This window comes from Saimiri boliviensis, chromosome 10, assembly GCF_048565385.1.
Source record: "Saimiri boliviensis isolate mSaiBol1 chromosome 10, mSaiBol1.pri, whole genome shotgun sequence".
NCBI classification, from domain to species: domain Eukaryota; kingdom Metazoa; phylum Chordata; class Mammalia; order Primates; family Cebidae; genus Saimiri; species Saimiri boliviensis.
Window position 1 is genome coordinate 113,493,924 of NC_133458.1, and position 26,569 is coordinate 113,520,492.

General features: G+C 41.9%; 1 protein-coding gene across 9 annotated transcripts in view; it reads right to left on the minus strand.

The window, feature by feature from the left end:
• The window catches only part of HECW1 (HECT, C2 and WW domain containing E3 ubiquitin protein ligase 1), a 600,315-nt gene that overhangs the window by 445,159 nt on the left and 128,587 nt on the right, over positions 1–26,569 (minus strand). For 4 of the 9 annotated variants that reach the window (XM_074379775.1, XM_074379770.1, XM_074379774.1 and 1 more), the window contains exon 1: positions 9,369–10,790. The exons of 1 other annotated variant lie outside the window; for it this stretch is intronic. In XM_074379775.1, coding sequence (XP_074235876.1) covers positions 9,369–9,491 — 123 coding nt within the window. In that variant the 5' untranslated portion in view covers positions 9,492–10,790. Of the gene's footprint in view, positions 1–9,368; positions 10,791–10,819; positions 11,201–26,569 lie in introns of those variants that run through there. 4 more of the 9 variants (XM_010341340.3, XM_074379772.1, XM_074379769.1 and 1 more) reach the window with 3 other exon arrangements.

A 26,569-nucleotide genomic window follows, 5' to 3' on the forward strand; every position in this document is an offset into this window, starting at 1 on the left:
CTCCAGTAGATTCTCCAGATCCCCGGGAAAAAGGGAACTTGCGTCAAAACTCAGGGTGACAGGGGAGAAGGTTCCTACGGCAGCGGTCTCTCGGGAAGTGGACCTGGTGCCTTGGGCCTAAGGGACCTAAGGTCAATGACAGACACACTCAGTTCTGGTAAAATTAAGTTTAAGCCAAGAATGTCATGATGATTTCTAAGCTCCTGACAAGGGCAATGTTCTGTTTAATGACTGAACTGTGAGTAGCTCCGGAAGCAATATTGTAAAATTGAGGAGCTTGCTCTGTAAAGACAAGAAATGTGCTGTGGATTCATTCACCGTGGTAACAACCCCCAGCCCAGCATCTGGTACAAAATAGATGCCCCATGAATAGTGCAAAAAATAAAATAATCACCCTTAAAGGCTACAACTTTTTCAGTTTGCCTTCTCAAATTAGACGTTTCTGCATGGGAGGGATTTAATTCTGCTGTGTCTTTGGACATTTTCACCTTTAACCATAAGCAGATTATTGTCTACATTGAAAAATCCCACACACAAAAGAACTGAAATGCTTTTCACATAATAGCTCAAGAAATGTTTTTGTAATGAATAACTGAAAATGACTTGAAAATAATTAACCAGAAATTTAAAAATTACATGCATGTGTTTATATATGTTATATATGTGTGTATGTAATTTTTCTATGTATTTGTGTATAGATGTGTATATACACATACATATAGGCTTTTTTTTAGATTTGTGATTTAGTAGTCTCTTGGTCAAATTTCTCTTTAGAATCTTGAAGCTTAACATTTATTATACATATAGTGATATTTTTCTCCTTTTCTGGGAAAAAGAAGAAAATAGCAATTTGTGAATTTCCACTATTTTTCCCAAGGATGTCACATACACCAAGATCTGAATGTATGTTTCTAAGAAAGTAAATTTACTTTATTCCTGTGAGAGAGGTCTCATCAAACAGTTGGCTACTTGCTGTTGAAAGTTGTTTTTAAGGCAAGAGAGGAGCACTGCTAATAAGCCCCTTTTTCTGGGTCTCTGAGTCCTTTGAAATTCTGAAATTTCTACTCTTGCTTGTCTCAGATAGTCTAAAAATTAGACCTGGCCTAAAGAAGGAAGCTCCTCAGACACTGGTAAGAAGGTAACACTAGTGAGCATCACCTGGAAAGAGTTACTGGGCCAATTCTGCTTAGGTCTGACACTATTCATGGCAGAGGTGGAGATCAGGAGAAAGATGGGATTTGCATGGCAGAAAACCAGGCTCTACCTCTTACTTTGTGAACCTGGGAAAGCTCTGCAGTCCTCCGCTTTGCTCATTTACAGAACAAGAGTATTAGAAATTTAAGATGCCAGCTATGTACTTCATTCATTCATTAAATGGGTACTGACTGAAGAGCACTGTTCTTTGCCCTTGGGGAATCAACAAACAAAGAAAAATCTGTCCTTGTGGAGTGCACCTCTTCTAACTTTCTTCTTGCCTTTGTGGTATGCATTTTGTGGATACACACACACACACACACACACACACACACACACACACAGTGTATAGCATTCTAGAAGCAACGAAATGCAGACCTTCTCACTCTTAGGTTGTTTCTTGAGCTCATTTCACATTCAGAGAAAAAAGTACCTGCTGAGGCAGATACTGAAACAAATATTTTCAGGAATACTACGAGAAGTGGGACATAGCCCTTAACCTGGAGGTACTCAATATTTAGTTGCTAAAAGACAGGAGAGTAAAGAATAAGCAAATAATGATACTCTTTCAAGGAGAATTCATATCCTATTAGGAAACTGAGTGATGGACTCTGCTAGGATGCAAAGTTTAAGTTAGATCTTAAAAATGGGTCAATTTACAGTGGAGAGTCTAAGAGTATAAAACAGAATCAGAAAAAAGTACACAACTACAGAAAAGCACAGAGGATATTTGGAGAAATAGGAAAATGATTTGCTTGGTTGCCACAGAGGGTCAAAAGGGTGCAGGGGACATGGGCTGGCCACAGCCTACAGCCCGACGATGCCGGCCTAGGGAAGTGTGTACACTTTGGCCACTCCTGAGACCTTTGAACAGAGGAATGAGTCAGTGCGGCCCAGAAGAAGTCAGTGCAGCCCAGAAGAAGCAGAAATTGAAGGGCAAAGAACGGTTTTTGTTTTTGTTTTTGAGACGGAGTCTTGCTCTGTCACCCAGGCTGGAGTGCAGTCACGTGATCTGGCTCACTGCAACCTCCGCCTCCCAGGTTCAAGCAATCCTCCTGCCTCAGCATCCCAAGTAGCTGGGACTACAGTTGCTTGCCACCATGCCTGGCAATTTCTGTATTTTTAGTAGAGATGGGGTTTCACCATATTGGCCAGGCTGTTCTCAAACTCCTGACCTTGTGATCCACCTACCTTGGCCTCCCAAAGTGCTGGGATTACAAGAGTGAGCCACCACACCCAGCCGAGAACAGTTTTTATCAAGTCATGGCAGCAACAGTAACAACTAAGTGATTCAACTCAACAATAATTGAGTTGCTGAATGCTATTTGCTGGGTGCTGAGGAAGCAAAGACAAGCTCAAGCTAGCCTCTCTCATTAACTATTAGAGAACACCAGCCAGGAGAAAAACACGAGTTTCAGGATCAACAAAATGTCCAGGCAGACAGGAAGACCTCCAGCCCCTCCATGTAGAGGAGGGGAGAATAGCATATGGAAAAGGAAAGACGTATTCTCAGAGGATCCCAAGACCTGAAAATTTCATCCAAACTCGAATCCAGCAGCTTTTAAAGGGGTTTTATCTGCCCAAGCGTGGTGGCTCATGCCTGTAATCCCAGCACTTTGGGTGGCTGAGGTGGGCAAATCACTTGAGGCCAGGAGTTCCAGACCAGCCTGGTCAACATGGTGAAACCCTGTCTCTGCAAAAAATACAAAAATCAGCCGGGTGTGGTGGCACGCACCTGTAGTCCCAGCTACTCAGGAGGCTGAGGCAGAAGAATCACTTCAGCCTGGGAGGCAGAGGTTGCAGTGAGCTGAGATCATGCCACTGCACTCTATCCTGGGTGACAGAGTGAGACCCTGTTTCAAAAAAATAAAACAACCTTCATAGAGAAAATTCTGAGGTTGGATTTCAGCTAAGGAGAGCAGCTGTTACATCATTCAGTCAGTCAGCAAACATTCAGTGTGGTGTGTAATATGTTCCAGATACTCTTCCAGGCACTGGGTAAACAAATAGGTTCCTGCTCTAATGGAGATTACAAGTTAGAAGGGGAGATAGATAATAGAACATAAGCAAGAAACCATGTAACAAACTGTGTGGTGCTAAGTGGTATGAAGAAAGCAAGCAAGCAGGCAGATGGAAGACAGCACATTGGGTGTGGTCAGAATAAGCCTTTCTGAGGGTGTGATAAAGGGGGTCAGGATGTGGTGGCTGGAGGATCATCCCTCCAGGTCAAGGGAACAGTATTTGTACCTGGCATGTTCTAGGAAGAGCAAGGACAATCCGGGACTGGGAGAGTGGCAATACACGAGTTATGTAGAGCCCTACAGGCAAAGTAAGGAGTTTGGGTTTCATCCAAAGAAGTAACACAATGTTCACTCCATGAGGAGAGGGACTTGTGACTGTTCTGCTACATCAGTCACTGTGATCCTGCGATCCTGTGATCCTGCTACATCCCAGTACCTAAACCACTGCCTGGCACACAGCAGATGTCTAGACGGTATTTGTTGAACGAGTGAATGAGAAGACTTCCATTTTTAAAGGGCTCGTTTGGGCTGCTGTATAGGGAACAGACTGCAGGTGAGCAAGGACTACAGAAAACCAGTCAGGAAAGCTCACTGGGGCTTAGATGGGGATGGCTGTGCTGGATGGAGAAGGAGTGAAAAGGGAGAGAGATTTGCTGAAAGCTAGATCTGGGTAAGAAAAAAGTCAGGAGGACTCACAGGTATTTGCCCTGAACAACTGGAAGGACAGAGTAATCCCTGCCACAGACGGAGGACACTAGAAGAGAAGCATGTTTATAGAGTGAAATCAGGGATTACATTTTGCACATGTTAATTTTAAGCTTACGTGGCATTCAAGGGGAGATGCTGGGCGGTTGCATTTTCAAGTCTGGAGTTCTGGGAATGAGTCAGGGCTGACGAAATAAACTTGGAATCATGAGCATGAAGACAGTGTTGAGACCAAGAGAAGGAATTTAAATAGGAAGGGAAGAAATCTGAGAGCCAAGGCCTGGGGAATCCCCGCACCTGCATTTAGAGGTCAAAATTCAGTTGAGGTCAGTAGGGGTCAAACCTCAGGGGCCATCTGAAGGGCTTGAGAGAGAAGAGCCAGAGAGGCTGCAGGAACACCAGGAGAATCTGGTGTCCTGAAAGAAGCCAGGGGCTTAAGAAAGAGAGACTGGTCCCCCACAGCCCCATGGAAAATGCTGTTGAGATCAGCAAAACTGTGCCCTTATACTTCATGAGGTAGAGATGGTTGGTTGAACCTAATGACAACAGGAAGGGCAGCGATGGGGACAAGTGCCTGATACCTGATCGAGGTGCTCTCAGGACAGGCAAAAGGTGAGATGAGGCAGAAACACAAAAGCAGCTTCAAATAAGATGGTGATCTTCTGGTCGCCGGCTGCATGGTGGGTGTGTGTTGCATTTTGCTTCATACATTTCATATATGTTCAATGTGTTGTTTGTTGAAATAAAATGTCTTTAGAGGCTGAGATCACGGGAGTAAAAAAGGCCAGTGGGACAACCTTTTTGAAGCATGTTCTTTAAAAGGGAACAGAAAATCAATCATGGGGGATGTGGAGTCAGGGAGGGGTTTTGTAAATGTCATATATCACAGTACATTTGTATGCCAATTATTTCCTTATCATCATCCCATTTACATGCAGGTCCTAAGCCGGGTCATGTAGAGGGGACAAGAGCACAATGCTTGGGGGTGGGCAGGAGGAAATAAAGCTGGCAACAATCCTCAAAACAATTTCTTTTTTTTTTTTTTCAGTTTCAAAAAGCTCATTTCTCCAAAAATAACTTGTGTTCAAAATAGAGGGAAAATGTCATTAAGTAGTTTTAAGGTTTGATGGTAAAAGGAATTATGAATAACGGTAAAGAAAAAATGAGTCCTTTTGAGGATAATAACTTATTGACTATGTCCTGTGGTTTCTTCAGCTCATCTGTGTGTTACAGGAAAGAGGATGAGGAATCACTTCCTGATTGATTTCATCAGCTCTGGTACTCATGGCACTGAAGCAAGGTCTTACATGTTTGAAATTACTCTCCCATCTTTCCCCCACTTAACCTAGATCTCTGAATTTTAACAACGTGTAGGGCTGAGATTTCTGTTTCTCAAACTGCTCTGACTTGAATCCCAAAGCAGAAGCAGGGAATATCCATGCACGTTAAATGAGTGCCAATTTCAGGACAAAATGATTGAATTACAATCCCTGGCCATGGATTTTGATCTTTTTTTTTTCTTTCACACACATGATATTTCCCTGACATCTGTGCAATACAAATATATCTAGAAAGTGTGAAATAGAAAATCTGCTTCACTAAATATATAAAAGGGACCCCGAATGAAGTCTCCATGATGGCATTTGTCATCATGGGCACAGATGGCGTCCTTTCCCAGCTCTTCCCCCGCCTCTCTGGTACCGGCTTAAGTTCCATCCACTGAATTCTCCCTGCATATCACATGCATAGATGCCTGATAACACCAGGAGAGCCTGTCTGTATGCCATATCCTTATTTTTCAGGCCTCCATATGCGTCAAGCTTCAGGCCAATAAATCAGGAAAAGTATGGGTTCTGAATGAATAATACAAGCAGTGTACACCACTTGTTGCTATGGGAATCAGATGACCTAGGAGCTTAGTGATCTTTGTCATACATTGCCAGTAAGTAATGGCATTACTGTCATTCTCCATGTAGTGCCCATGTCACAGAACAGGACCATCATTTACCAATATCCACATATCCAAACACTATGGGATGGGATACATAAAATCACCAATATACTGCTTTGCTTCCTAAAATATTTAAAGAGGCTTTAAGACACCTAGATGCATTTAGTTTCCAAATGGTGGTCAGAACGTCTGTGAGAAAAGGAAGTAAGCAATAAAATCATTAAAAGACTTGATCTGCTTCTACGCCTCATTGTGTGTCTTAACCTGGAAAAGCAGTGATAATAAATAAACCTCAGAAAGTAGAAAAGCTTGAGCTGAGTAAGGAGGTTGTGAAGCTCTGACTCCTGCCTTTGGTGGGGCGGGGGTGGGGAGATGGGGGTGGCAGTGTACTACTGGCATACGGTTTATGTATATGGGGGATGTTATAGGAAGTTGGGTGGAGCTAAAGAAGTAGAAAAAAGGAGCAAAGTGAGGAACCAGAGAGAAACTGAAAGGGGAATTTGTTGGATGAATTGCAGGGAATACTTTGACTGTAAGAGTTATTCAGCTGTGAAACAAACTCACTGGTGAGAATAAAAATGCTTGGAACCTTGACGATTAAACCCCCAAATTCTAAACATTTTGTACATTTTGGAGATTGCATGCTTTTTCCACCACTGCATTCCTCACTGAGAACAAGAAATGTCACAAATCTTTCCCTTTCATATAGTAAATTTAGTTTTACAAATAAGAAAGGATTACTATAGAAATGTATAAAGAACAGCTTTAACAGAAGGCTCAAAGTAGTTATTAGATAACCCACAGGCTGACCCATGTAGCCTTAATTATTTCTTCTCTACATCTTGCCAGGTTAAATTATTTTTAATATTTTTCACCCTTCAATTTGCTCAACTATACACCAACAAAAATACACCAACAAAATACACCAACAAAAATAATCACAGAATCATGATATTAGAAGTGACCTTTGGGATTATTTGGTTCAACTTTCTACTTTTAAAGAAGAAACTAACCCTCAAAGAGGAAAAGTGACTTGAAGAAAATCCCACAGAATATTTCATACTGTTTTCTCTAAAAGTCCATGAACGTCAAATGTGCCGACGGCTGCTTTGCAGAGAGGACATACGGGTATTGAAACTTCCTGGTTTCCTAATATAGCTTGCCCTGTTTTTTAGGACGGAAAAGGAAGCAGGTAAATGGGAAAGAAGCAGGTGTCTGTATGTCTGTAAGTCACACCTGTTAGTCTAGAAACCTGCCTGTTGGGAGATTCAGTCAAGTTTGGCTGGCCCAGGAAAGACGGTTGTCTCTGGTCTAACTGTAGGTCATCTCAGAGGCACTTAACAGTCCTTCAATGTTGTTTGAGCAAATAATGGGTAGGCATTCCCTAGACGTGTCCAACATCCTAGCAAGCTCTGGTTGATAGAATCAGGACTTTGAGAAATGGTGGGCAGAAGGGTGCTCACCTCTTCTGCTTAAGTGTGGATTAGAGGACAGAGCGCTGGGGCCAAACACGTATCCTTCTAAGGCCAGAGCAAGACAGAACAGAAGAGTTATCAGATAAATTTTGTCAAAATGGATAATCCAGATCATTCGAGGAAAAAAAAATAATAACCCAAACCTACAGCATTTGGACTCATTTCTGCATGTTTTTCTTGTTTACTGAGGGTGGGTGGAGCCTCTCTCAGAGGCAGCATGGTGGAAGACCTGGATTTGAGTCCTGGCTCTCTGTTTCTCTTAAGCATCTTACATAACCTCTCTGATTCCCCCAGCTGACTCACAAAGTGAAGGATTCCCACCTACCCCCTGCCTATACAATTAAAGGGCATTTTTATGACCTGAAATCCACTCAATAAATATTTCTGAGAACACAAGATGTATCAGGCAAACTGCTAGGTGCTGGAGAGATGAATATAAACATGTCCTCGTTCTGAAGAAGTTCATCCCATATTTAAGAAAAGGAGACTGTGGCACATTTACAACTCAGATAACTGCAACATTATAAGTGCTACCTTAGGTCTAGGAACAAAAAGGCTATGGGAAAACAGGAGAAGAAGTGGTTAATTATGCCTTGTGGGGACTGTAATTTCAGGAAGTTATTTTGATTATAACTTAAAACAAATGAGTGCACAACTATGGAAAATTGTATGGCTAAGCATGAGTCAACAACCAAATACCTTGACTATACTTAAATTATAAAAATTACCATGAGAGCATGAAAACGCTGCCTGCCTGCCTGCCTGTTTAGAACAATCATCGCTTCACCCATTTTTTATAACAAGCAACAGTGCTAGCAAGTTTTATGAGGAACACCAAATTACATCAGAGAAAGTAAGTCTTATGCCATTGTCAATTACTGCATAGGATGAAACAACTATCTAGAGTGTCTCATTAGAAACAAGACAAAAACCAATTATTGGAAACAGCGAATTCTCAATTAACCAAGACAGCTGGAATGAACAACGCCACAAAAGGAGAAAACCTGTTATCCAATTAATTCAATTTTCTTCTCTTTTCCCCAACCCCCCACCAAATGTTTCGCTATAGTGGAAAAAGAAAAAAATGATCCGTTTGAATTGGTGAGTAATTTCACTTATGGGGAAAATGCAGACACTTGGGTTTTAAAAGCTGCAAGATATACAAATAAGCCGCAGATTCTATAATCAATCCTTGGTTTGCTTCCATGGTTCACGTTGTAATTATTTGCCTTTCCAACACTGAGTAACTTTTCTTACTCCTCTATCAGTTACCACAGAATGCAGGAACCAGAAAGGATAGAAACCAGCCAGACCAACTTCCTTTACCGTAAGGAATTAGACTGAGGCTTGTCTTTCCATATCACACCTGGCCTTTTAATATTTCTTTTGTTAACAATCATGTCAGATGGAAGCATAATAGAAGGTAAAGCTCAAAATGATCTTGTAATACATCCATCTTTGAAAGCCAGCGTGTGAAAGGAATCAAGTCAAATGATGCTATATACACAAATAGCAGCAGCTGCAGTCCCTCTGTATTGATGCATTGATGGGCTGTTCCAGCTCAGGATGTGGCCTCCCTACCAAGTCAATAATGTCACAATCTAAACAAACTTCAGCAATTTGCCTTCAAGAAAAAAACTATCCCAGACGAGAGAGAGAGAGAGAGAGAGAGAGAGAGAGAGAGAGAGAGAGAGAGAGAGAGAAATGTCATTCCACAAAGCAGCCAACTGCACTAGACTGGGATTACAGTGTGGAATTAGTCAGAATGTGGTTTATTAAATAAAACACTCTAACGGCCAATTTGCCTGGAGGTCTAGGAATTAAAATAGCGCTTTGTTTTTCCCATGCCACATTCTGGAGGAGGCAGCAAGCAGAAGAAACGGGCAACAGGGTATTCTACCACAATCTATCTCCCCACCAAACAGGCACGCACATTCATACCAGGGTGGGTATGTGGACTCTAATCCCTTCTTAGTGGAAAACACACATTTTAAAATGAATCCCCAATCTAGAATGAATTACCGTAATAGCCACAGCCGGAGCGAGTCCGCTGATGAGAAACGCAGATCTGGCCACCTGCTTTGAGACGGCTTGGACCACAACACTGCCGGGGTCTTTAAAGGTTGGCCTTTTCGGGTAGGGCATCTGCCCTCCTAAATCGCGTTTAAATCCCAGGAAAAGAGAGTAGATGCCTCCCTCAATTTTTGAACTATGCTGCTCTTGCTGTATCCATTTCTGCCGAACATAGCATTGACATCTTTTCAAAGAGAAGGGGGGAAAAAGCAAGGAGAGAATCGCACCACTGCAGATCCCAAGAGAAGTAAGCACAAAACTACAGCAACGTCAAACAATATCTTCTTCGGCAACTAGGAAAATGCCCACATGCTACCTGGTGTCAGCCCAATGCAGACTGAGGCGCGCGGTGCCCAGAACCACAGGAAGCCGGGCATCTCTGCAGCCTGTGTCCCTGCCAGCTCCCCCCACGCGCTGAAATTCGGCAGGGAAGAAGTTATGGTGCCCAGCCTCTGTGTGCAAGACAGAGACACCGCGCATCCATGGCTCTGAAAACCAGCCAAGCGGCCGGGACGTCAAAGCAGCAGAGCAACCAGAATGCCCCGGAACCGGGGATGGAGGGGCCACATTGTTTGAGCCCTCGGATTTTGCTGCATTGGCACCGCCTGGGAACGTAGGGGTAGCAGGAAGCGCACCTCCAGCCAAAAAAGGACCGGACGCATTTTTTTTCTCTCGGCGGCTCCCTCCCTGCCTGTCTGCAAGTCGCAATACGGTAGGCGACATGACGGGCTGCTCCCGCTAAAACTCAGGTGGCAGGCCCGGCTGAGCGGCGCAGCGGGCCGGGAACCTGGAGGCGCTGCGGGAGCACCCACATCGCGCCTCCTCCCCTCCTGCACCATCCACCAGAGCAAGGACCGGACCTGGCCACGCGCCCCTCGAGCGAGCACGGGCGAACCCGTGCGGACGCTCCGGGCGCTCGCTGGGCTAACCACGGGCATTGCATGCAACACAATTGTTCAAAAGCGAGCCCAAGGCGAAGCGCAAATCCAGAGCTTTGGTTCACAAGGGGTGGGTGTGGGCTGGGAAGGGGGATTACGTAGGTCTCTCCGCCCCCTCCCCTGACACCTCCTCGCCACTGGGAGGGCGCTGAAGGGCGGGGGAGGCGCTGCGAACCCGCTTGGGGGCTTCTTTGTTTCTCTCAGTGCCCCACAGGAGGGCCGGGTGCGCCTGCCGTACCCAAGCCGCGGTCGCCACCCGGGGATGCCGGTCCTGCCCGAGCGGCGGCGCGTCCCAGGCTGACAGTTGAACCTCGCGGGAGAAGCCAGAGGGTGGGGAGGAGGGTGGATCTCGGCCCGGGGAAGGGAGGGCGCTGCCGGGGCCTCGCGAGCGACGGGGAAGCCGCCCAGAGAAGGGCGGGGGAAAGGGGCGGCAGGCAGTGTCCCCGCGCGACGCCCGCTTACCTTGGCAGCCCTGGTCTGGGCACAGATCATGCTCCTGTCAGCGCGCAGGTTAGAGCTGGGGGGCGCACGTGTACCGCATAGTGCACCGGGAGCCTGGGACTTGCTGGGAAGGAGACCCCGGCGACTGCCGGCTCTCGCCGCCCTCCGGCTGCCGGGTGCCCCGAGCGAGCGGCGGCCACGGCTACTGCTACGGCGGAGGGGCGCGCGCCGCTCGACGAGTGTATGCGCGAGGAGGGGGCCGGTTCGGTCAGAGACGCACGGTGTTCCGGCTCCAACAACAGCGCCTGATGCGCGGTAACGCAGCACACTTCATCGCTTTATCCTCCCGCTTGCTTCCCCTCCCTCCCTGCCTGCTCCTCTGTGGGTACCAGACTCCAGAACCAACCACAAGCCGGGCTTGCTCTCATTAGCGCTGCCCCGCCCTGCAGCCTCCGCGCATCCCCACCCCCGCCCCAGCGGTAAATATATATTGATTCTTGTTACCGCCGGCCCCATCCTTCCAACACCCGGCAAGCGTACTGGGCAGATCCAGCATCAACCCCGGCTCCTCAGCCCTTTTGTGTGTGTGCAAACAGTGTAGCAGAAAGGATGCAGTACAGGCACTCTAGGCGGGTACCCTGTGACAGGTGTTCTTGGCCTCTGTCTTACACACTTTCCTCTCTTACACTCAAGAATGCTCAGAGGCACCTTTCAGGAACCGTCCTATATTTGCACAACAAGCACACAAATCAAACATCGTAATGACAAAAGCAAAGGGATGAAAATCACCCCAGAATAGCTATTGTTGGGCAAGCCTAGCTTCCAAACCGGGTTTTCTGTTACACTGCACACAGTGTCAGAATGCTAGAACTAGGGACAGCCAACTGAGATGCAAAGAGAAGCGAAATGCTGGTTACTGTTGGTGGCTCGCTGCTCAATGTATGCATATTTTTGTGCATTTGGTCGACATTTGGTTTGTGTATGTTCACATAAAATGCAGAGGCTTTGGGCACATAATCTTTAGAGCCTGGGATTCTATGAATCAACCACATTCTCTACAATGCTGATTTATTCCTTCCTATTATTTTGCCCAGCATCTTCTCTATATGAGCTTTTTTTTTTTTTCACTTTCTGAGAAGTTATTTTCTTTCCCATACCCCGAACCCCACCTCCTCTAGAATAAACAAAGGCTTCACCCTGACTTCAGAACTCCTTACTGAAGACCTGAGTACAGACTTCCCAAAATCAAATCTCCTTCCCCTTCCACCTACACTGCACAGTGGCTAGTTTCTCCGCGGCTCTCATTCTACTGACCTGCCTCTTGGCGTCGATTTCACTCTTAGAACTGGAACTTTCCAGAAGTGGGAACTTCGGACAATGTGAAGGCAGCTTCACCAGCTGTGCCCCTTTCTGCAAGGAGGCACAGCCCTTCTCTTTCCTTATTCCACTTGGGGTACCCAGTCCTTTCCTGACAGACCATTTTCTTTGCCTGACAACAGTCAGATCTTCTGGTCAGATGAGCTCAAAGCAGACCACTTTTCGAACTTCAGCTACCAATCCACGCAGAAAGCTGTGCACACATTTCTCCGGATTTTACACTTGGATTAGTATCAACTCCTATATGAAGAAAACTCTCCGAGAATAGACTTGGGCAGGCTGTAGCAGTAAACAGCAACAGCAACCAACCATGTGATGTTTCCAACCAGAGACTTGAAAGAAAACAAAAACTCTCACATAAACCATGGTTTCTGAATTAGCACAATGTCACCAAACCATAATAAAGGATATTTTTTTTTTACCTCAACTAATTGCCAGGATGTTCACCTCATTATTTTCAGTGAATCAGCATCAACTTGGCTCAGAGATGTTTGCGCTCATCACGGAGATGACTTGACAAGTCGACATCTCTCATAGAAGTTATTGATGTGGCAATCCTTGTTGTGTGCTTTATTCTCCCCTGAGGAGTTGCTTTTTTTATACTGAAGACAAAAGATATTAAAGTAGCAGTACACAAAGTTTCACATCCTGAGTAGATAAAGAAGCACCTTGTAGAGCAGCTTCTACAGGCCAAGTCCAATGGCAACACATATAGACTCCTGTGTATTTTCCTTTTTTATTTTTATTATTTTTATGTTTTTGTGACAGATCTCACTGCAATGCCCAGGGTGGAATACAGTGGAGCAATCTCCATTCACTGCAACCTTCACCTCCCGGGCTCAAGCAACCCTCCCCCTTCAGCCTCCCGGAGTACCTGGGAGTAGGGGTGTATGCCACCATGCCTGGCTAACTTTTTTGGGGCGTGTGTGTGTATTTTTGGTAGAGATGGGGTGTCACCAAGTTGCCCAGACTGGTCTTGAACTCCCAAGCGTAAGCGATTCTCCTGCCTCAGCCTCCCAAAGTGCTGGGATTACAAGCATGAACTACCCGTCCTGGCCTATTTTGTTTTTTATTCCTAACAGTCCGCCTGTAGTCTGGGTAGCACGATCCTATTTTATAGAAGAAAGAAAAATGGTTATGTGAGTTTCGTAATTTCCTTAAGGTCTTGTTTCAAGCAGAAGACCTTGAATCTAGAGTTTGCAGATGTCAGCTGCCCTAACCTTAAAGAGAAGAGTATTTGGTGGAGAAAGGAAAAGATATGGCATGAATTTTAAAGCCATCTTAGTAGTCATACTTATTGTTTCTAAGGTACTCAAAATACTGTTATAAATAGAATATTAATAAGTCACAGTCCCGATACGCCCCTCCTAACATTAACCTTATATAATGGCATAAGGTGATGAAGGCATTTTGAGAAGCATATACAAACACCTGTGTTATCATAATGCCAATGCAACCATGTCTTCCACCTTTTGTAATTCGAGGCCCAGGAGGACTCAGGGAGGGGCTGACATGACTGCTCACCTGCTCATCTCAGGCCAGGTGCCCATAAAGACCAGCAAACAGAACGCCATTCACAAATGGTCCCTATAATACCGAGAAAATGATGACTTGAACCAATCAGGGGCTTTATTTTTGAGGACAAGCCTTCACCATGTCAGAAATGAGTGCACTATAACTCGTGGAGGAAAAGGACTGAGCTGTTGAAGCTGTGTGCAATATCTCACACAGTCTCCGCACAGGATCAGATTGTAGCCAATAATACAAGATTGTCATTTGGACTTTCCTAATGACTAATGATGGTGAGCATCTACTTTTCTGCTTATCCTCCATCCATCTATCATTTATTGTAAAGTGTCTGCTCACAGTTTTTGCTCATTTTTAAATGGGTTGTTCACTTTCATATTGTTCATTTTTGAGAGTTCTTTGTAAGTTCTAGATACAATGTCTTTGTCAGATAAGATTTCTGAATGTTTCCTCCCATCTGTGGTTTGTCTTTTCATTCTCTTAGTAGTTTCTGTCATGGGGTAGACATCTTTAAAGTTAACAGAGTTCGATTTATCAACTTTTATGCTTTCGGTATATCTAAGAACTCTTTTGACTAACCAAGGTTACAGAGAGTTGCGTTTTGCTTTGTAAGTTTAAGATTTTACATTTTACATTTAAGTATTTGGTTCATTTTGAATTCTTACTATTTTTTAGGTGTGGGCTATAGATGGTGACTTTTTTATTTGCTGGCTATTTGTTTTTGCACATGGTATGTCCAATTGTTCTAATACCATTTATTGAAAAGATGATCCTTTCTTGATTGAGTTGCTTTTGAAGCTTTTCAATAATCACTTGGCTATATTTGTGGGAGTCTCTAGATTCTCTTTGTTGTGCCTCTGATTTTTCTATCATTTTACAAATACACTATTTTGTAGACGTATACTGCCTTAAAATCAGGTAGTGTGAACCCTCCAATTCTGTCCTTTTTAAACATTATTTTGTCTGTTTTCATTTCTTTGCCTTTTTATATCAATTTAGGAATGTTTATCAATATCTACAAAAAAAATTCCTACTAGGATTTTGATTGCAACTGTGTTAAATTTATAGATCAATTTCAGAAGAACTGACATTTTAACAATCTTCCAATTTCTAAATACTTTTCAACCCACAAACTTAGCATTTCTCTGCATTTATTTAGGTTTCCTTCGATTTATTTCATCAGTAGTTCAAGTTTTCAGTATGTAAATTCTACACAGATTCTAAGAGTTTCCACATAGATTCTAAGAGTCACATTTTTTGGTACTATTGCAAAAGGTATTGATTTTAATTTTGAATTTCACTTTGTATTAAAGTATACTTAGGATTTGTTTTAATTAAGTACGCATATGCAGGGCATACAGACGTGGAAATTTATTTCTCCTGAAGAGAAGTTTATACTCACAGATCCCTAAAACAGGAAGCGTGACATACGACGCAGGGCCACAAGGGGCGCTCCTGGGTCAGTCAGGAGGCAGAAGCAGCCCCGGAGAGCATGGCTCAGAGCCTCTATTTATCTTTATTTTTATTTTTAATTTATTTTTTATTTTTTGTGAGACAGAGCTTCGCTCTTGTTGCCCAGGCTGGAGTGCAATGGCACAATCTCGGGCCCACCGCAACCTCCGCATCCCGGGTTCAAGCAATTCTCCTGCCTCAGCCTCCCAAGTAGCTGGGATTACAGGCACATGCCACCATGCCCAGATAATTTTGTATTTTTAGTAGAGACGGGGTTTCTCCACATTGGTCAGGCTGGTCTCTAACTCTCAGCCTGAGGTGATCCACCCACCTCAGCCTCCCAAAGTGCTGGGATTACAGGGGTGAGCCACCACACCCAGCCAGAGCCTCCATTTAGCATCCCAGGGGAAAGAATGGTGAGGCAGGGCAGGCCAGTTTGAGCAAGTCTAGGATTTGATAGATTCAATATTTCAGTGGCTGTGGGCTATAGAGGTGGTCTCTAGTCATCCTGTACTTGTCCCTGGGGAGCCTTAGGGCAAGGGAGATTGGCTTGCTGTGTGAGTTGGATAAAGGAGGTGGTTGTGGGCATGGACTCTGGATTGGTTGGTTTACATACGAATGGTAGGCTTTATATCAAACAACTTGCCCAACTTGCCTGCAAAACCCCTAAGATGTCAAGGCGCCACAAAATATGGAAAATAAAAAATATAACTAAAACTCAGTCACTGGTAGAATAGAAAAAAACAAAAACAAAACAAAACAAAGTGATTTGTGTGTGTACGTGTGAGTCTGTTTATTGTGTATCCTGTGACCTTGCTAACCTCATTTATTCATTCTAGGAGTTTTGGGTAGATTTCTCGGAATTTTCAGTGTTGTCTGTGAATAGAGGATGTTTTATTTCTTGCTTTCCAATCTGTATGCCTTTTGTTTCTTTTTCCCACCTTATTTCAGCTATCCTTTCTATTTATTGCATATATTTTTATTTTATTTATTAATTAAATAATTTATTACTGAGCTTTTACTTTATGAGAGGCAGTGTAAATATCAATTACACTAAGCCTGTGGTCAAGTTAAACATGTTCATACAACATGATGTAGGTGTTAAGACAGAGATGTATTGTCAGTGTGAGAGGAACAGCCATGCTAATATGGCTAGGAGGCCAGAAAAGCCTCCACTAATAGAGCTTTCAGTGAAGAGCAGACGTTTGTTGGGTGACTGAAAGACATCCTAAGAAGAAAGAAAAGCATACATGAAAAAGCAGAAGAGAGAACAAACAGAATGTACTTGGGAAATGGTGAAGAGTTCAATTTAACTGGAGCAAATAGAGTGGTGTTAGAGAGACTGGAAGCTGTGAGACATATTGTGATAGGCCAAACATGCCCTGCTCCAACTGTTAGAATTAATTCGGCAAGTTCCCAAGGGCCGTGTGCGGTGGCTCACGCCTGTAATCCCAGTACTTTGGGATGCCAAGGCATGTGGATGACCTGAGGTTGGGAGTTCGAGACTACCCAACATGGAGAAACCCCATCTCTACCAATAATACAAAAATTAGCTAGGTGTGGTGGCACATGCCTGTAATTCCAGCTACTCAGGAGGCTGAGGCATGAGAATCGCTTGAACCCGGGAGACGGAGGTTGTGGTGAGCTGAGATCACACCATTGCACTCTAGCCTGGGTGACAAGAGTGAAATTTGGTCTCAAAAAACAAAAAAAAAAAGGAAAGAAAAAAAGAATTACTTCAGCAATTAATGGAGAACCCTAAAGAAACTCTAAAGATTTTTAAAGCCAGGAACAGAAACAAGATTCATCATTTAAATACATAGCAAAAGCCAGGTGTGGTGGCACGTACCTGTAGTTCCAGCTCCTTGAGAAGCTGAGGCAGAAGGATCACTTGAGCCCAGGAATTCAAGTCCAGCCTGGGCAACATAGAGAGATCTTGTCTCTTTTTGTTTTAATTATAAATAAACGAAAAATATGTTGTGAAGCAAAATTTACAGTGTGTAAATTTTATAAATTATTTGTAATAATTTTAGATTATTAAGATATGTTGATCAAAAATTAAAAGTTTAAATTTAAAAAAGAGATGTTGATAACAAGTGTCGGATGAGGATGGCAGCTGGCTAATTTGCCCTCACCCACCTTTCCATCAAAATACTTATTAAAAAGCACAAGACAAAAGTGACACACAAGTATGAACTATGAATGCTTATCAACAATTTATCACATGCCAGAAAGATTCTCACGAATCCAATCAAAGCGTGTTTAGGCATTAAAACACCACCAGATCAAAAACAAACAAACAAACAAAAAAACGGGAATTAGAAACAAATACCTTTAGAAAGGTGAAGGCTTCATTAGGAACAGCAAGAGGGTGATGGTGAAGAGTACAGACACAAGACAAATCACCTGGGTTTAAAACTTGGTTGAATTGTTTACTTGTTTGTATTCTTATGCAATTTATTTAAATTCAATTTTCTCATCTATATAACTACTTATGATTTTTTTTAACCGTAAAAATTGTTGAGATTTAAGTGAGATAACAAATGTGAAGTTTACAGCATTGTGATTAATACGTGGTAGCATTCAATATTCCTTGGCTCATTCCATCAGTAATGTTCTTTCCAAGTACATTTGGAGATTTCAACATGCTGTAATGCATATGACTAAGTTTGAAAGTGTTTTGAGGAGAGTGAGATATTGAAATTTGTTTTTTAAGTTTTACCTAAAAAATTTTTGAAACCAATTTACACAAAAGTAAAGTGGGCAAAACGTACTAAAAAACTTTGATGGATGATTTAAAATTTGCAATGAATGCATGAAAAATTCTTAAATAGCCCTATGACTCAATTAAGTGCAAATTAAATTGAGACACCTTTTCCATCAATTTAGTTGTCCTCAAAATTACACATCAAAAAAAAAAATACTAATCAGCATGCAGTGAGATTAGGACTTGTATTTCTCCTGGTAGGAAAGTAAATCATTCCAACATAGCAGAAGTACGATTTGCATTTATGTCAAGAATCTTTAAACAGCTCCTGTGATTAAATGCAATGCATCAGTTAGTTACTGCTGCCTAACAAACCATCCCAAAACTTAGTTAACAATCATGTACTATTTCTCCTTAGCTGCATAATTGTATATATCCGCTACAAATTACTGATCTAGTCCAGGCTAAGCTGTTTTCAGCTGGACTCCTTTGTGTGGGCAGTTGGCAGGTTTCCTGGGAGCTGGCTGATCTAGGACAACTTCATCTGGGACAACTTGGCTCTGTTCCATGTGGTCACTCATCCTGTAACAGGCTATTCCAGTCTCGTTTTCATAGCAGTAGGTGGAGCAAGAGAGAGAGAAGTATGCAAGGCTTCTGAGGTCTGCTCTTAGAACCGGCACACCATCACTTCTACCATATTCTGCTGGCCAAACCCCATTATGAGGCCAGCCCAGATTCAAGTGATAGGGAGAGACTCCACTCAATGATGGGAAGAACTGCAAGGTCACAGGGTAAAGGGTATGAATACAGAGAGGATGGGGAATTGGAACCCCAAAACCCAACAGTATTGTCAGAAATAAAAGAGACAAGGCTGGGCATGGTGGCTCATGCCTGTAATCTCAGCGCTCTGGGAGGCCAAGGTGGGTGGATTACCTGAGGTCAGGGGTTCAAGATCAGCCTGATCAATGTGATGAAACCCATCTCTACTGAAATAATACAAAATTAACTGGGCATGGTGGTGGGCGCCTGCAATCCCAGCTATCGGGAGGCTGAGGCATGAGAATCGCTTGAACCTAGGAGGCAGAGGTTGCAGTGAGCGAAGATTGCGCCCTTATACTCCAGCCTGGGCAACAAGAGTAAAACTGTCTCAAAAAAAAAAAAGAGAGAGACAGAGAGAGAGAGACAAGAAAACCACACTGGCCAAAATCTGAGCAGGATTCTAACAATCACACCTTTGAAATGAAGGACTGAGATTATATTTTTGGACTATATATTACATGCTCTGACCTCTGGAATCTGGCATAGATCATACAATACCAAATGAGGTAGGCTAAAACTTTGAGCCCTCCTCCTGCCACATTTTCTTTGACCAACTCTGAGGCATTCACCTAAGCACACCAGGGGTCATCCTTCTACTGTGTGACATTTATCTTCTGATCTGGCTAAAAAAAGTCTTGCAATTGTCCCTCTATTATTTTTTCTATGCATCTGCTCAGATCTATATCTCACAGAATAGACATGATGGAGAACATAAGGGCCAGGAAGAGCTGCACTGCTCTCCGGAATGCTTAGTCACCCATGATGAAAGCTTTATGAGCTAAAATGGAGCCAGGATGAGGTAGGCAAGGAGTGAACACTGGAGCGGATGTACAGACTTAAATGAAGCATGCTTTTCAAAAACATTGCGAACTGGGTTTCCAGTTTAAATAACCTATCCTCCCAAAGGATGTATACACCCTACCACAATCTGTAGACCCATGTTGCCTGCAAGGCACTGAAAGTTAAAGGAAACCACTCAAGTCGGCGGTGAGGAGGCTAAGAATGTTCCTCTCACCGCACACTCCAGGAACCTGGAGAACTCTCTGGCCGTTTAAGGAATCATAAAATAAACAATTCAAAAACAAAAATGGGAGCATTATTAAAGAGAGAACATTGTTTTGAGAAATTTTAAAAAAGATCATATAGATGAAATAACTTTATGCTATTTTTTAATTTAGAAGGTATTTCCTAGATAAGTTCATAAAGTTGACAAAGAAAATATAAAAAGAAAAAAATACTGATGAAGGTAGAGATACAAAAAGAAAAGAGAAGAATAACAAAAATGTAAGAAAACTCTAGATAGAAACACAAATTAAAAATCAGTATTGGAGACTGACAGGGAAGAAAAGGTGCTGTAGAAAATGAACAATTGATATAAAAGATAACCCTGAGAAAACAACCAAATTCCAGAGGAAAAGGACAAGGAGATGACTAAGAGAAGAAATGCAAGGAATGTAGTACAGATAAAGGAGCCCCACTTTTAAAATTCTGTTTTTCCCAGGGGAACGTGGGAAAACTTGAACCGATAATAAAATAAAACAATCAAAACCTTTAGAAAAGCAAACTTTCCTGAGATGACGTAATCCTTGGGTCTGTAAATCTAAAGAATTCTTAGTGTTCAAATAAATAAATAAATAATCTTACACCTAAATATATACTAAATTTTAGATTATTATCAATAGGGGAAAAAATATACAAGTGACATTAAACATATAGGAAAAAACAAAAGGACAAAAAACTGGCTGGACTCAGATGTCTATTATTCATCATCAAATGCACTAAAACATTTGAAAATGCAAAATATTTTGTCAATATTCTATACCTTATACCTTACTAAGTTATTCAGATGTAAAAGCAATAGAAAGATTTCTCAAGGTATTGAGGAATTCAGAAACATACTACTCTTGCACCTTCCTAAAAAAAAAAAACTCTAAAACATACATCAAGACAGCAAGATAGAATAAAAATTCAAACATTCAGAACTACAACTTGTGTATTTTGGCTCTGTGTCCCCACACAAATCTCATGTTGAATTGTGATCCCCACTGTCATGGGAGGGACATGGTGGGAGGGGACTGGATCATGGGGACAGATTTCTACCATGCTGTTTTCCTAATACTGAGTGAGTTCTCAAGAGACCTGATGATTTAAAAGTGTGTCACTTTCCACCTTGTTCTCTCTCTGCTGTCACCATGTAAGATACACCTTGCTTCTCATTTGCCTTCCTCCATGACTGTAAGTTTCCTGAGGCCTCCCAAGCCATGCAGAACTGTGAGTCAATTAAACCTCTTTTCTTGGCCAGGTTTGGTGGCTCATGCCTATAATCTGAGCACTTTGAGAGGCCAAGGCAGGAGGATCACTTGAAGTCAGGAGTTCAAGACCCACCTAACCAAAATGGTAAAACCCATCTCTACTAAAATACAAAAATTAGCTGGGTGTGGTGGCTGGTGCCTGTAATCCCAACTCTTCAGGGGGCTGAGGCAGAGAATCGCTTGAACCCAGGGGGCAGAGGTTGCAGTGAGCCGAGATCACACCACTATACTCCAGCCTGAGCAGCAGAGCAAGACTTCCTCTCAAAATAAATAAATAAATAAATAAATAAATAAATAAAAATAAACCTCATTTCTTTATAAATTATCCATCTTAGGTAGTTAGTTATAGCAGTATGAAAATGGACTAATATAATAACTGAACATGGAAACCATTAAATATAGATTTTATTAGAACTTTGATAATAGAGTGACAAAATCAAAGTCAAAAAAAAACAATGCTCTTATTGAAGTAGAAGTTATATATGGAAAATCACGATAAAGCACAACTGTAATTGTGTGTTGATAAATTGGGTGGATAAGGACAAGAAAATTGATGGTTGGGTGGGAGGTAATGATACACAATAGTTCTTGTTCTGATTTTCATAATTTAAAAAATGTAAGTACTTAGTTGATTCAGAAAACTTTTTTGGAAAGCAGTTGTGGAGCATTTATTAAAATTTGAAATATGCAAATACCCAAGCAGTTTGACCTATGAGACTACTCTTAGACAAAGCAATAGTAAAACAGATAAGTAAAAATTATTGTGCACAAGAATAGCTATTGGAGTATTGTTTGTAATACAAAACCTAGCAAAAAACTGGGAAGGACTTGAATGTCCATTAATAAGGAAACGATACATACAGTCAAAGGAATTCTATGTAGCTATTATAGAAGAATGGAGGAGAGCTATATGACCTGGTCTGGACAGTTGTCCATATTTTATTGGTAAGTGAGAATGAAAAATTATAACATGATCCCATTTTTATAAATAAAACATATATGATTGCATATTAATAGCTAAACATCTCTATATTGATTAATGCCAATATAAATATATTTTATGTCTATAAAATCATAGGGAAAATATGGGAAAGACAAAAACCAAACTGTTAACAGTGCTTTCCTCAGAGGATTAGGCATGGAAGAGGTGGAGCTCTTTTAAACTATTTAAATAGTAGAATATAAAACAAAATTTCAACCATCTTTTCAATCCACAAAATAGAAGCAAACAAATGATAAATTGTATTTGTGGAGACAGAGAAAGATAAAGATAAATTCAATAGAATTGATGTCAAACATACCATTTGGCTCTAATAATTGTTACCCTATTTAAAATAAACGGCTTAAATTCCGCTTCTAAAATCCCTGACGTTAGCCAAGCATGGTGGTGCCCAGCTGTGATCCCAGCTACTTAGGAGCCTGAGATGGGAGGATCGCTTGAACCCTAGAGCTCAAGGCTGCAATGAGCCATGATTGCGCCACTATACTCCAGCCTGGGAGACAGGGCAAGACTCTGTCTCAAAAAAAAAAAAAAACAAAAAAAACAAAAACACAAAACCCTGAAGTAGATTTAAAAACAAATATAACAATTTAATTCACACATATGTATCATATGTATACATATATTAAAAGTATAAAGTAAATATAAGGAGATTAAAAAGGAAAAGTAGGCAGACTAGCAGACTAGGCAAAATAATACACTAAAATAGCATTTGCAGCTCTTGACAAATTCCAGCTTTAAACATGCCAACGAATTGCATAATGAACAATTTTATATTGATATATTAACTATTTTTTTAAAAAAGTCTTAATATTGGGTGCAGTGGCTCACACCTGTAATCTCAGAACTTTGGGGAGGCTAAGGTGGGAGGATCACTTGAGCCCAGGAGTTCAAGACCAGCCTGGACAACAAAGGAAGACCCTATCTTTACAAAAAATAAAAATAAAAAAATTAGCCAGCGATTATAGCACAGGCCTGTAGTCCCAGCTACTAGGGAGACTGAGGTGGGAGAATCACTTGATCTCAGAAGGTCAAGGCTGCTCTGAGTCTTGTTCACACCACTGCACTCCAGCCTAGATCACGGAGTGGGGCCCTGTCTAAAAAAAAAGAAAGAAAGAAAGAAAAGAAAAGAAAAAAAGAGTTTGTAAAGTCAGAATGTGTAGAATAACCTTTATCAAGATGTGAACAAGTGTTAAGTGCAGAGAAATTGTTGACAAAATTTTTGGTGGGGGAGACTTCAGTAAATCTGAACCAATTAATACCATATTGCACAGAGAAATTTAAATTACATACTTAGAATAACATTATTGGAAAAAATAGTAGACACATATCACGTTTTAAAACATCAAAGTTATGTTTGATTTTAATCAGCCAAGAAATATTTATGAAAATGGACTATATATAAGGCCACAAAGTAAACCTCCTGAGTATCTAAAATAAAACATTTAATACTTCATATATTATAATAGATTAAAACATCTTTGCTTTTTCTCACATTTTCCTCCCTAGGATAAATATTCTTTGACCCTTTCTTTCTAGTTCTTAACTGCAAAATCCCAGATCTTGCTGGTACATATTAGCCAGGTCCTGCACACCCTGCAGTGTGACATCTACTTTCTCTATCTTGGAAAATAGACAGTAATCACCAGTCCTTATGCTGAGACCTAACTCTAATTTAGCAGGATAGAGATAATGACAGAAGATCAGGGCAAATTTGACAGAGGACAAGCTTCATCTTGTAAGATTCCTGCCTCACATGAGCCTCTACGAGGCCTCCAAGCAAGGAAAACTCACTTATAGCAAAGGAGAAGAGCTGCTTCTGCTGGACTATGATTTTCAGTGAAATTAACAAAATGTCCCACTTTTAGGGTCCCATTCTTTTCCTACCAGGGACCTAACTTTGACATAGGCAACCTATCAAGGCTGTGCATTCAGTCTCTTTTGCAGTTTTACCACGCTCTGACAATAAGATTTTCACCAGAGTCTGCCCTGTCAGTGAAAGATGTAAGGATTTCCCACAGCCCTGTCACAGAGACCTTCTGGCTTTTTAACATGCTGGAAGTGGATAGTTAGCTGATCTAAGCCTGTCACTTTCTCTGGCAAAGGATTCCAAAGCAATTAGGAAAACCCACTCAGGATGTCACTCCCTATGCACCTACAAAGATAGGGTTATAAATTATTTTGTTTTATTGCCAACAACACGCATCCAAAAGGGCATCCTTTTTCAGTTACCTGATGTTTACTCAAATAATGGTAGGCATTGAATATTTATTTGAGTCACTGAAAAAAGATGCCTTTTTAGATGTGTGTTATTGACAATATACACATCTAAAGGTCATCTGGGACCTTTCTACATGGTAGTTCTTGATAGCTTCATGATCAGCTCCAGCGTTCTAATTCCATGCTCTGGGGAAGTCCCAAACCTGCTAGCGAGTTATTTGAATTCCTGGTGTGCTCATATTCTCACAATCATCTCTGACCCTGGACTACTGCTGCTTGCTATTGCAATGCATTGTGTTGACACAGATGTGATGCTGTAGGATGCCCCGGTTACCCCCACTTCCTTTCTTTGTCCTGACCAAGAATGACAGAGTACTTTGACTGCTCTGTGACCCAGCCAGCTGCATGATTTCCTCTGCAGGCTTGAACCAAAGTGCCTTGACTATTCCCAGGCACTGATAACGCTGTCTAGGCTTTTGCTCAAAACACTGAAAGACCAACCATCTTGCTAAACCTGTAGAAACTAGCCCCAGCCTGAGCCAAATTCCTTAAACCCTCAAATACACTCCATAACCTGACCCCTAGCCTAGCCTATTATTGACATACCTGTGTAGGACGTCTTTTGTCTCACTGTCCATTGGAGAATGCTACAGCCCTGTTTATGTAAGTTCTCCTAATACGTTCTTTGGACTGAGTACCCTGGCATTTGGTGCTTCTTTCTTTTGGAATCTCAAAGGGCCCCATCTTGGGATGGTTTGGGGCATTTTCTTGAGGGAAAACTTCACTACCACTGCTTTTGGGATGAATCCAGCTGCAGGTTCAGCCAGACAGAACAGATACTGTTCTTTACCTACCCAAAAAGGAAAAAAAAAAATGACAAACTACACACGGAGGTATTTCTGGATGTTTGGGAGTAGGTTGTCGGGGAGGGGAGATGACATAGCAAATGTTTACTGACTCAAAATCTAATCATGTGTTGTTAAAACTTTCTCCATCATCTGGCCACTGTAGCTTTGCCCCATCTCACGACTTCTTCCCTCTCCTCTGGTCTTAACTTCCTCCCACTAAGATGCCTTGGAAACCAAAATAGTTGTTCCTGCTTATTTTTATGAAGAGATAAGCTTTCCCCTAACTCTTCTCCCAAGCTTTTCCACACATACCATTCAGCCCAGCAGAAAGGTGCTGCTGTTCACCTCAAGTCACTTCTGTTGTCAAATACAGATCATAAATAATAAAACTTGTTATTCTCTTATACTTTCCTAATTTTTACTCATTGTTATCGCCTGTAGTCTCAGAGTGCCTAATGCTACTGCTTTTACAAAGATGCAAGAACTCTTCTAATGTCAAGATCTATTTCTCCCAAGGTAAAAATTTTTACTCACATCCTGCCATGCTTTATTGCCTTATGTAGATCTAAAGTCCAGTCCCCTCCCCGCCCCCCTTTTTTTTAACTATTCTCAGTAGGAGTGGCTCATATATATACAGGTGTGTTTTTCACCTTCTTTTTCTCAGTTTCCTCATTCAAAAATGGGTATAATAATGTCTTCATTAGTTAATTATGAGAATTCAACAAAATAAATATATGTAGGCACTTAGTGTCTGCTTACCACAAATAAGTTTCTAATATATGCCAATCATTCTGTTTTCATTATAATTTAGAATCCCCCAGTTGCCAAAAAAGTATAACATAATGCAGCAGAATGTCACTGATGTCAACAAGTGGCAGAACAAGGGTTGTTTGAAAAACTTCACTGTTAGTTTAAAATAGCACTTATTACAAAGTACTCCCATACCCTCCAGTCCCATGTCTTATCTTTTTGTTTTTGTTTTTGTTTGTTCGTTTGTTTGTTTTGAGGCAGAGTCTTGCTCTGTCACCCAGGCTGGAGTACAGTGGCGCGATCTCGGCTGGCTACAACCTCTACCTCCCGGGTTCAAGCAATTCTCCTACTTCAGCCTCCCAAGTAGCTGGGATTACAGGCATACACCACCACAGCAGGCTAATTTTTGTATTTTTAGTAGAGACGGGGTTTCACCATGTTGGCCAGGCTGGTCCTGACCTCGGGTGACCTACCCGCCTCGACCTCCCAAAGTGTTGGGTTGTGTTTTTTCATATAAGACTCTATGCCATACTTAATTTATTACCTCTCCAGCTAAAGACTAGCAAAATAGACTGAGTCTCATATTTTTCTACACATACACACACACATGCGCTCATGCATGCGTGTGCACACACACACACATGAGATCCATGTGACATCTTTCCAGCCATGCCTGCATTCCATCCAGATTTTAGAGCTTCCTGTTGGACATAAAGCTCATTTGTGAAATCCCATTCGTACTCTGGTAGAGTCATAATG